This window comes from Myotis davidii, unplaced genomic scaffold (assembly GCF_000327345.1).
Source record: "Myotis davidii unplaced genomic scaffold, ASM32734v1 scaffold826, whole genome shotgun sequence".
NCBI classification, from domain to species: Eukaryota; Metazoa; Chordata; class Mammalia; order Chiroptera; family Vespertilionidae; genus Myotis; species Myotis davidii.
This window is the reverse complement of record NW_006297142.1, coordinates 1,213,031-1,224,658: the sequence shown is the minus strand read 5'-3', so window position 1 is coordinate 1,224,658 and position 11,628 is coordinate 1,213,031. Positions and strand designations below refer to the sequence as shown.

General features: G+C 46.7%; 1 protein-coding gene across 1 annotated transcript; it reads left to right on the top strand.

Moving 5' to 3' along the window:
- The first annotated feature begins 1,782 nt into the window (after positions 1 to 1,782).
- On the top strand, positions 1,783 to 10,988 carry HNRNPUL2 (heterogeneous nuclear ribonucleoprotein U-like 2). Its single transcript, XM_006772759.2, has 13 exons — positions 1,783 to 1,970; positions 2,256 to 2,332; positions 2,520 to 2,659; positions 3,185 to 3,275; positions 3,371 to 3,483; positions 3,669 to 3,932; positions 4,084 to 4,206; positions 4,592 to 4,720; positions 5,261 to 5,429; positions 6,531 to 6,737; positions 7,757 to 7,830; positions 8,086 to 8,193; positions 8,310 to 10,988. The coding sequence occupies exons 1-13, from the start codon at positions 1,798 to 1,800 to the stop codon at positions 8,388 to 8,390; spliced, it is 1,749 nt and encodes a 582-aa protein (XP_006772822.2). The 5' UTR covers positions 1,783 to 1,797; the 3' UTR covers positions 8,391 to 10,988.
- Positions 10,989 to 11,628: the final 640 nt, after the last annotated feature.

Here is an 11,628-nt window from a genome sequence, read left to right as displayed (position 1 = left end):
GGGGAGGTGGCTTTTATTCCCCCCGCACCTTCCTGGGAGGTTTGGCCGCCTCGGGTGGCCCGGCTCTGCAGGAGGGAGGTTCCTGCCTAACTGGGTGGGTTGGTGGTGGTGGATGGACAGGAGCGGTGCTGCGTGCGGACGGCTCGCGAGCTACCTGTGGAGCAGCCCCCACGGCGCTGGTTACCGTGTCCTAACCCGAGAAGGCACGGAGGCGTGGGCAGCCCCACGGACGACAGCCAGACCGACCGACTGATGGGGGCTTTGGCCTTTGGGCTGGCTGCTGGCGTTTTCGCCATAAAAAATATGAAGCAGTAACTAAATCCGTCAGCGGTCGATCCATCAGACAGACGCACAGTGGGACGGCTTGAGCCACGCAGAACCTGGCGGTCTACCCTTGCTCCTGCGCAGGCAGCAGCAGGGCACAGCCAGTGGGGTGACGGCGTCGAGTTTAATAGTTAACTAGCAAAGAGAAGGCTTGTCCAGTGCATTGGGAATGATAAGTCAGTTAACTGGCGGGGGCTTTTCCCTGGCCTGTGTTATGATGAAAATGTCATCTTCCCACTGAGTGGAAGGGCGGGCATATCTGTAAATGGGGTGCACGCGTAGCCTTTTACGTTTCAGGCCCCTGATGAACTGAATTGAAACGATTGAGGTGGTGGTGGATCCATCAAGCAACCCTGGGGAAGAGCATGTGTAAAGTTGCCCCGGTAGTTAGTCACCTGCCTTCCTTTGAAGTAATTGGATGGTTAAGTTGACCCATAACTATCTATCACAGTGAGGCGGACAGCTAGAGCCGCTTCTAAGTCTTACTGTGAAGCGGGTTGCCGGCCTTAGTTCCTGTATTAATACATTGTGTGGGCTGCTACTTAGTATCGTGGTATTAATTGGAACCCATTCTACAATAATCACGTGCTACTTGAAGATTGTTTGCCTACGTCCTGGAACAACAATCCCATTACATAACCTTTGACATAATGTGTACCCCAAATAGCAGATAAAAGAGGTGGCGGGAGGTGAAGAGGGCATAGAGGCGATAAATGGCGATGGGGAACAATAAAATAAAAAAGGTTAAAGAATAAAGGACTGCCTTAAATTATTATTTAAAAACCTCCGTATTGAAAACTACAGAGGCCGAAGGAAAAACTCCTGAGTTGTTTTTTTCCTCTAATAAAGAATGTTGCTAAATATCTGATAGCGCCTTTCTGCCCCCAAATTATGTGCAGCAATGATGCAGAATTAAAAGATGTGCCTCTTGTGAATGAATGGTTTTGCTCTCGCAACTTTCAGTAAAAATCCATTATAAAAATACAGCTCTGTGTCATGCACCTGTATCCACTTGCTATATAAGTAAATCCGTGGATGGCTGTGCATTTTAAAGCTGGAAAGGCAAACCCCTTGTTTTTCTAAATTGAGGCTTCTATATCATGAAGCTGTGGGTAAGTGTTGGAAAATATACTTTGTGTCTAGCTTAAATCCAAATCTGACTATCAGGAATCAAAATTAAATTAACCAATGAAGTTTTTTTATGTCATACTATTAGGAAAACTGCAAGTTTGACCCGATTTATGCAGATAAATTTAGAATGCAAAAATTGTCCAATTTTTGTCTACTGCTTGACTGTAATTAGTCCATAGTGTACTTTAAAAACATAAATACAATTTCAGCCAATGTAGGAAGATGACCTTTGGAAATAAAATGTTCTGTGGATGCAGTGGGATTAACTTGGCTATTCTGATGAAACAGATACTCAGATCCCCTTTAGTATCTGTTGGTTCTGAGCTTATTCTACACTCCAATATGAAAACTGCTGATTTTCTTTCCCTCCTTTTTGTAGGAGATGACCAAGATAGTGAAAAGTCAAAACCAGCAGGCTCAGATGGTGAGCGGCGGGGGGTAAAGAGACAGCGGGATGAGAAGGATGAACATGGCCGAGCTTACTATGAATTCCGAGAGGAGGCTTACCACAGCCGGTGAGGGAAACAGTCCCTTCCCTTGGAGGGAGTGTCTGCGCTGATCTTGGTGTACCTGGTGTTGATTGGAGAGTCTGGAAAGGGGTGGATTAAAAATGGAATAGGTTTTATAGGCATAAGTTTTAGATCGAATCTACTCTGAAAGCTCCTGTTGCCCTTTTCTCCTTTACTGAAAGAAGCTGTCTGCTGGAATTTATATTCGCTGTAGTTTAAAACAATGTCCTGCAGACACCTCGCTAAGAGGGCTTTGGTTACATTGTATCTGCTTTTCTCTTACTTGTGTAGCTCAAAGTCTCCACCACCCCCTGAAGAAGAGGCAAAAGAGGAGGAGGAAGATCAAACTCTTGTGAACCTGGACACGTGTATGTATAAGGCAGACAGGTTGGGGTTTTAACCAATCAGAAGTGATTTTGGAGATTAAAATTTCATGGCCTGCAAATTTTAAGAGATTTAGCATATGAGAGATTTTGTATCCATTCTTGAAAACTGGGTATACTTGTGTGCTATTGGTGGCACATAAGTATTAATGGATTGCTTCTTTCTTAACAGATACCTCTGATCTCCATTTTCAAGTGAGCAAAGACGGCTATGGAGGGCAGCCACTTTTCTCAGAGAAGTTCCCTACCCTGTGGTCTGGGGCAAGGAGTACTTATGGAGTGACAAAGGGGAAAGTCTGCTTTGAGGCCAAGGTAGTATGTACAGCTCATTAAGACCGTTCATTTATTAAATTATTGATTAAACTACTGTGTACTGGACTCCTGCCCACCAGTATTTCATTAGTGCAGAAAAAGGTGCCACACACTTCAGTGATAGCCTTAGCTCCAGTAATCAAGAAATTGTCTCTTCCCAGGGTTTTGGTTTAAGTTCATTGGCAGTTATTATTCTGATGCTAAGTTATGAGAGTTGTCATTTTTAGTTTGTATAAAAATCTTGTCTTGCTCTGGCCTTGTTTCTCAGTTGGTTGGAGTGTCATCCTTACACAAGGGTTGTAGGTTTGATTTCTGGTCAGGGCACATACCTAGGTTGACTCCTGGTCAGAGTACATATGGGAGGTGACTGGTTGATGTTTCTCTCTCTCTCCCTTCCTCTCTCTCTAAACACAATAAAAACATACCTTTGGGTGAGGATTAAAGAAATAAATATCTTGTTTTTTAAGAAACTTTGCTTCTGAGTTGGCCTGAGTATCTGAGAGGTTTTTTTTCTGACCTGGCCAGGTAACCCAGAATCTCCCAATGAAAGAAGGCTGCACAGAGGTTTCTCTCCTTCGAGTCGGATGGTCTGTTGATTTTTCCCACCCACAGCTTGGTAACGTTACTTTAACTTCATCATTCATGTTTGCTACCATATTGCTTACTCATGGGAAGTTTGGGTGTAGGTAACTAATTTGTTCACCATTCTAGGTGAGGATGAATTCTCTTACGGTTTTGATGGGCGAGGACTCAAGGCAGAGAATGGGCAATTTGAGGAATTTGGCCAGACTTTTGGGGAGAATGATGTCATTGGCTGCTTTGCTGTAAGTGCTCCTGAAAGTTGTGGGTGCACAGCAGGGCCAGGGTAGAGGGCATTGGGAATTCAGTTCCCTTCCCATTAGTTGCTGTATTTTATGTATTTGATGCATTGCTTAAAGATTAAATTGTAAGATTCAAGCAACCTCAAACCCTATAAACCCATAAGTGCTCTTGTCTTTTGTCACTGTAGAATTTTGAGACTGAAGAAGTAGAACTTTCCTTTTCTAAGAATGGAGAAGACCTTGGTGTGGCATTCCGGATCAACAAGGAATCCCTGGCAGACCGGGCGCTCCTACCCCATGTCCTCTGCAAAAATTGTGTCGTAGAATTGAATTTTGGTCAGAAGGAGGAGCCCTTCTTCCCGCCACCAGAAGAGTTTGTATTCATCCACGCTGTGCCTGTTGAGGAGCGTGTGCGCACTGCAGTCCCACCTAAGACCATAGAGGAGTGTGAGGTGTGCAACACAGTGTGCAAAAGGCTTAGTGCTCCTGCTGTGGGGGCGGCAGCTTTTCTGAACTGGGGCAAGGAAGGGTATTATTAAAGTGGGCTTTTAAACATGACCCTTGCTAATTTTTTATGGTATTCCTGGTTTTGTTTGTTTGCAGGTGATTCTGATGGTGGGACTTCCCGGATCTGGAAAGACTCAGTGGGCACTGAAATACTCAAAAGAAAACCCTGAGAAAAGATACAATGTCCTGGGAGCTGAGACTGTCCTCAATCAAATGAGGGTGAGTTGCTGGGGGAGGTTAGTCAACTGGGTAATTGCTTTGGGGGTATCAAGATATTCCTATAACCTTTCCCAGTGGAGTTAGTCTTTCGAGTGTCTGACAACACAAATAGAGAAATGAATTCATCTCAGTACATGTTAAAGGGAGGGCTTTTTTTCTTCTTCTTTGCTGTGTTGTCATATTTCTGAAAGATGATAAAATCTGGAATATATTCAGATTAAGACTAGAAGTGACTCCTGCATAAAGTGGACAACATTCATGGCACAGAGGAATAGGAATGAACTGATGTGACAGCTTTGGTGGCATTAAAGAAACCTATGACTCTTAGGCTTTAACTTGCTGTATAACTTCTTGCGTTTCTCTCCTTTCCTCTCAAACTCATCAGATGAAGGGGCTTGAGGAGCCAGAAATGGACCCCAAAAGCCGAGACCTTTTAGTTCAGCAAGCCTCCCAGTGCCTTAGCAAACTGGTCCAGATTGCTTCCCGGACAAAGAGGAACTTCATTCTTGATCAGGTATTTTTCAGACATTCAGAAGCAACCTCACTTTACAGAAAATCCAAAGATGAAAATTTTGGCATCCATTTAATCTGATACAATTGCTCAGAGTTAAAGTGGGGTGCGTTTGTAGAAAGATACTGAGTTAAGGAACAGAATCAGTTTACTTAATTATGACCAAAAGGTTGTATGTTGTAACATCCTTTGAACTCAGAGATGGTGGGTGTTCCGTTCGTGCTCTACCAGAGAACACGTGAGCCCAGACTAGAAGGCACGTCCTCGAGGCCGGGGAGAGGGCGTTAGAGCTCCTTTGGTTCCTGGCTCCCCCACTTGCTAGGTTTGTTACCTTCTTTGGACAAGTCTTGGCCTCAGTGAGTCTCGATTTCCTGATGTGCAAAACCCAATAATATCTGTCATGTAGAGTTTAAAGAATCAAAGGAGATTGTATGTATAAGACTCCTAATCTGGTGCCTCATTTGTAAAGGATGCTCAGTAAGTGTTTTCGTTGAATTTGATGATTTTTATTCCTAAAACACCTGTTATTCCTCTTGTCCCTAGTGTAACGTGTACAACTCTGGCCAACGGCGGAAACTGTTGCTGTTTAAGACGTTCTCTCGGAAAGTGGTGGTGGTTGTCCCTAGCGAGGAGGATTGGAAGCAGAGGCTGGAGTGGAGGAAGGAAGTAGAGGGCGATGATGTGCCTGAGTCCATCATGCTGGAGATGAAAGGTGGGCAGAAATTGTACAAGTCAGGCACCTAGCCTTAGTCAGCACACACCTCACTAGGGCTCTCAACCCCTGGAGGGATTCTCCACCCCTTACGTGTAACCCTGGAGAGTAAATGAATGGATGTGAGCGCTTGTAGGTAAATGAAGAAGCAGAGTGGAAGGAGAAGCACTAACTCCTTGGTCATTCTGGATAAGATACAATAGTGATTGACCTCAGGATAGTTAAAACTCAAGGCGGAGGCTTCATTGACTCAGTTACTCATGCAGTCAGTACTTAAACTATCTACTTGCCTAGCACTGTTCTAGATGTAGGGCAATTGTGAATGAAAGGAAGCTCTGCTTTATTAAATTTATATTCTGGGGGGAGTATTATGATTCAAATTAAAATATAGTGGTTGGATTGAATGATCCCATCATTATGTCTTGATTTCCGATAACACATCAGGCTTGCTTATTTTGGTTTCTGGTAGGAGCCTGAAACCTTTAAAGCAATACAAAGCCTAGTAGCAAAGCCCCTGTGAGGCGGGATTACCTGTCCTGATTGATCTCGCTTCCTGCTGTTCCCTTCAGGGTGTGATTTTTAACACCCAGGGATGGAGCCGGTTGCACATCTAAGAGCCAGACTGTCCGAGTTTAGACAGAAAGAACTATGCAGTCCATAACTGATAGGCGGTTGGAGGAATGTAGTTCAAGAGGGTTCACCGGATTCATCTAAGGATTAAGAGCCCCACATTGAACTGCATTCCACTGGGACTCAGCCGCTGAACTTGTATTTCTTAGCGTCTTATCTAACCAACACCAAAACTTTCTCAGTTACTTTGCGCCTCTGGCTACCGCTTCTGTCCTGATAAGAAACCTAAACCCAGTGGACTCCCTAATTTATTATGGATCACTTGAGAACTTGTACATCTACCACTTATAGTAGCCCTTTGCATGTGGCTGTTACAATTTAGGGAAAGCCTTTGATAGATAAGTACCAGCACGTTTTTGTGCATTAGTAGAGGAGCTTAGGAAATCTATTCTTCCTGTAATAGTTTTTATAATGAGCTCTTACCCATCCCTGCACTTTTCAGGCCCACAAGTTTCTCTCTTACTCTTACAGCCAACTTCTCTTTGCCTGAAAAATGCGACTACATGGATGAGGTGACATATGGGGAGCTGGAGAAGGAAGAAGCGCAGCCTCTTGTCACTAAGTACAAGGAGGAGGCAAGGAAGCTGCTGCCCCCCTCTGAGAAACGGACAAATCGCCGGAACAACCGAAACAAGCGCAACCGGCAGAACCGAAGCCGAGGCCAAGGCCAAGGCTATGGTGAGTCCCGGGCCGCAGCCCCCGACCCCCGTCTGTGCTTTGTGCTGAGCGGGATCCGTAAGGAAACCACGTCCAGTCACTACCAGGAATAAGGAAGTGACTTCCTTATGGAGCTTGTTTCTTCCTGTGCCTTACCCCAGCTTCTTGTGCCTTTTCCATAATCCTCCAGTAAAAGGGGTTATTTTTCTGCAGGAATATTTGCTTCTGTGAAAAGCAATGCTTGAGCCTTCTCGTTTGTCTAGTTTTCCCTTGTATATGTCGGTTTCCCACTTCACTGTTGCAGCTTACCTAAAGGGTTTGTGCAGTGAAATTGGATTCTCACTTGAAGTTTTCTTAATGCTCTACCGAGTGGGCCAGCCCAACCATACAGACCAGAAAGTGAATGTACTATGCAGTAGTGTGGGGGTTACGAAGTAATTTAGGCTACAAGTGGAATTAATGTCCATCTCGAATGTCTAGCTTGTCAGTTAACCTTCCACTGTGCGTTCACTGCCCTTTAAAAATGTATGTGTGTGTGTGTGTGTGTGTGTGTTGGCAAGTAAGTCAACAAAATGTTTGCATGCCTGTTACGTGCTAGGCACTGGAAATACCAACAGTGCCTGCCCTGGAGGAGTTTGTCACTTAGACTTCGTTCCGTCTGTATAAGATGATGGGTCGGGGTTATCTGACCTCTGAGATCCCTTCCAGGATTGAAAGTCAGTGGTTCTGTGAATGGCAGTATTTACTGACGTTTCTAATTCTGCCAGGTATTTTTTTATCATCTTAAATATCTTGTAGAAATTGGGGAGCTTCAGAAGCAAGGTGGCTTGGTTTTCTTGTGTCGCTATTCCTCTGCCTTCCCCCTCAGACTTCCTGAAAGATCCTGGCTAGTGCTTTAATTAACACTGTGGGAGCCTGACAGAAGCAGGCCTCCTATTCTCCCAGAATTGCCCTGGGCTCCAGCTTTTTGATTTCCACTCAGCCACGGAGCCAGGACCCCACGCCAGCTGTCTGAGCGTGCTCTCCCGTTTCTCTTCCAGTGGGCGGGCAGCGCCGAGGCTACGACAACCGGGCCTACGGGCAGCAGTACTGGGGGCAGTCTGGAAACAGAGGGGTGAGTGCAGCTCTCCTTCTGCTCCTCCTCTGGGCCGTGCTAGCACTCCTATTGGCTTGGGGGAGCAGAGTGGTTTGGGCTGTTTTCTCAGGGCTAGCTTGTGCCCATTTAATGTGTTCCTCTGGAAGGATTTATCCTGGGAAGATTGAGTCTGTTATAAAATCAAGCTGAGATGTGTTTCATTTAAGATGGGGCTAGCAGTGGATCATGATACTGGAAACCCATAAATCTTCACTCCTCTTTCTCCTTTCTCAGGGTTATCGTAATTTCTACGATCGATACCGGGGAGATTATGATCGCTTCTATAGTCGAGATTATGAGTACAACAGATACAGAGACTATTACAGACAGTACAATCGGGATGTAAGTATATCTGGGGATAGAGAGGGTGAAGGGGGGCAGGACCAGGGGCTGAGTGTCATGCCTCTTGGTCCTCAGCCAGCTGTGGCCTCAGGTGACGGGGTTCCCCTCTCTTCTAGTGGCAGAATTACTACTACCACCACCCCCAGGACAGAGACCGATACTACAGGAACTACTACGGTTACCAAGGGTATCGGTGAAGCCTCTGCCCTTGTCACCTGTCAGCCATGAAGCTGAATCTCTGGGGGTGCCAGCCATCCCCAAAAACACAACCAAGGAAAACAGGGGCTGTCGGGGTGGGGCTGAGCTGCCGGGGAGGGGTGGTGGGAGGGAGGGTGCGCAAACAAGGGTGGGGGAGGGGGGAGGTGGAAACAAACAACAAAACTGTACATTTTTTTTAAAGTTTGTTGAAAAGAATATTGTCTTATTCTATAAAACATTTCAAACCTAGTTAGATATTTGTAATCAAAAAACATTTGCTCAGAAAGCAGCACTTAGGGCTGCCTGTCCTATACCCTGCAGTTGGACAGGAAAAGGACTGAAAATGTCACCCTTTAACACTGTAAGGCAGCAGGAGCGCAGCCATGTGAGGGAGAGTGAGGAGGGTGAGCAAGCAGGCGTGTGAGGGCACTCTCCGTGGCAGGCAGGAGGGGACAGGGAGAGCTTGTGACTGGGGCAGTGAAATAAACGATTGGCTCTTATCAATCACTTGCACCAACTAACCGTTTGTATTTTCTTTACCAACCTTTCCCTCTTGGGATATCTGGTCTGGTGGGCTGGGAGGCAGAGTGGCATTGTCTCCACTTTCCTGTGCCTGTGTGCTGTTTGGCTGAGGCCTGGAGACTACCAGTTGGGTGGTTCTATTATATAGGATTCCCAGGCTGAGGAGGCAGGGGGACTGCTTGTTCACAGAGCAGAATAGCTTGCATCCTCTACGTACCCATTAATGAGTTCCCATCAAGTCTTGGGGGAGAATGGGGTTGCAGGCCTCAGCCTGAAGATGGTGATCGTCAGTCTGTCCTCTCTGTCTTCCAAGGTTGAGATAGGCATGAAGTCTCTGAAACCATCTCTGTTAGAGTATCTGTCCTCTTACAGTGCAAGAGAAGGAACGTTTCTCAGGGTTTCCGCTCACACAGAAATGAAGCAGGATTCTTTTCATGGCAGCAGGATGTGTACATAGTGAATCCTGTGGTGTGGGCTAGCAGGCCCAGGTGCTGAGAATAGCAACTATTTTATACAGTATGGAGGGCACGAGCCCGCTGGTCTTTTTGATACACAGGTAGAAAGTGAATAGAAAGGGGCGGGTGGGGGCGGGGGGGAGGCAGCTCAGTGGGGCTGCTGCAACTTGGGGAGAGTGTGAATGTGTGTGTCATGTGTGCATGAAAGGGAGCGCCCCTTCCTGGCTTCTTGAAACAGGATTCCTTCTGGGGTGCTTTGCTTGCGTGTCCCCAGAGAGGCCTCAAGCCAGGAGACTTCAGTTGGGATGGTCTTTGCAACTTTACCAACACCCTCCCAATTCTTAACAGCTTCAGGTGCCCGGGTTCAAGGCTATGGGTGGGACATGGGAATGCTCTTTCAATATGTAGCTTCAGTTTTAATTCTTCCCGCTCAGCAGCTCAGCATGGAGTCCGCCAAGAGCTTCTTCAGCCAATACCACATGTTGCAGCGCTTCCTGGTGAGGAAAGACCCTGGGTTGTTACTAGAAAAAGCTTCACTTCCATTTCCTCACCTGAGCAGTTCTCTGTTTAAAACTTTGTGCCGAGATTTGGTCTCTCCCTCTCCCACTGTGACCACCGTGCAGCCCTTCTCTAGTCTGCAGGCTCTCGTTCTGGCCCTCTAGTTGCCTGTCTGTGATACACCCTTCTGTCCCACAAATACCTCTGACCCCCAGCCTGGAATGGGGGGCTGATAGGAAGTAACTGCTTGCTCATGGTGTCCTCTGGACACTGCTTTTGTAGTGCCGTCGAATGGATTTGTGTGTGGCAGTGGATGAAGTGACTGCATGAACTTTTCTGTAACCCACTAACTTTTTATTAAGGGAGTTTTTGAGAAGCTTTGCTTATAGTATCAGGGCAAGGAGGTGAAAACTGGAGCCCAAAGAAATTCTCTTAGGGCAAGATCATGTTATAATAGAAAATTAAATCTGAGGCAGAAACTGCCACCCCCTTCGAAATATCCAGTCCTCCAGCAAGTAGCATCCTTTTGTAGTCTATGACATGGTGTGTGGGTGCTAGGCCCTCAGGGCCAGGGGGATAAACTCTGCCCCTTTGGGTTTCTTGTGGGGAGGGAGGATTAGGGGAGGTACTTGCTGTTCAATTTTGACACTAGAAAGTCACCTTTAAAAAAAAAAAAGCTGTTTTTCTAGGTGGGTGGAAAGTGACTGCCACGTCCTCGTTGGTTTAACCCGAGATCACTCACAGCAGCACCAGGTGTCTGGGTTTTGTTTCTGTTTTTATTATAAAAAAAGCAATGTTAGGGGCAAATGTGGGTTACCAGAAGGGACCCCTAGCCTTGTTCTCCTTAGATCTGTGTAGTGTTTTATCCGACCTCTGTTGTAGTTGTAGATGGAAAAGCTTGTGAGAAAAACAAACATCACATGGAGCCTGTAAATGTTTTTGCACAACCTGTAAAGCATTCTTGGAAGTGGCCAGTAAAAAAGGGTTTTACCATTTTTAAAAAAATGTAACTGTGTCATTGTTTACATCTGTAACTTTCCTCCCCTGTTCTCCTTACAGCATTCTGGCGAATGTGTAGGCACAGTAGTTCCAGTTTTAGAATAAATAACCATTTGGATTGAATTCACTCTCCTGTGGCTGCACTGAGGGGTGGAGTGTGTCATCTGGGGATTGATTTACTTTGGATGCTGCTTCCAGTTCACTGGGTCCCACCAAGGATGGCTCTCCTGTGGGAGGGCTGTTACTCCTTCCTACTTCGCCATCCTGGCTTCCGTGGTGCCAGCCATGCCTCCACTCGGGGTGGCGAGCCTCCTCAGTGCTTGCTGATGCTGAGAGCTTGAGCCGTTGGAATGGAGGAAAATAAGTTATGTCAGATCTCTGTATTTGGCCTAGACCAAAACCAGGTGGCTGCCTGAAGTTAAATCTCAGGTCCCATTTACGGCCGAGTAAGTTTATTCATGAGTAACTGCCACTTACGAGTAAAAGCCTAGTCCTTCAGCAGAGGTGTTTGGTGGGAATTCTGTGAACTCGGGGAAGGAGAAGGTAACTGATTCACAAGCGCGCGACTGCAGCCAGCGCTGCACGGACCGGCCCGTCCTTTCCAACCGGGACTCACCGGGCTGTGTGCGGAGCCGGGACACGTCCGGGGGCCCCGGCTCCTACCGGGCGGTGGGACCCAGGGCCCAGGCGGGTACCCCGAGGCTCCCCCGATCGCAGGGCCCGCCCAGCCATCACCTCAGCTCTTATTCACAGCTCGTGCCTG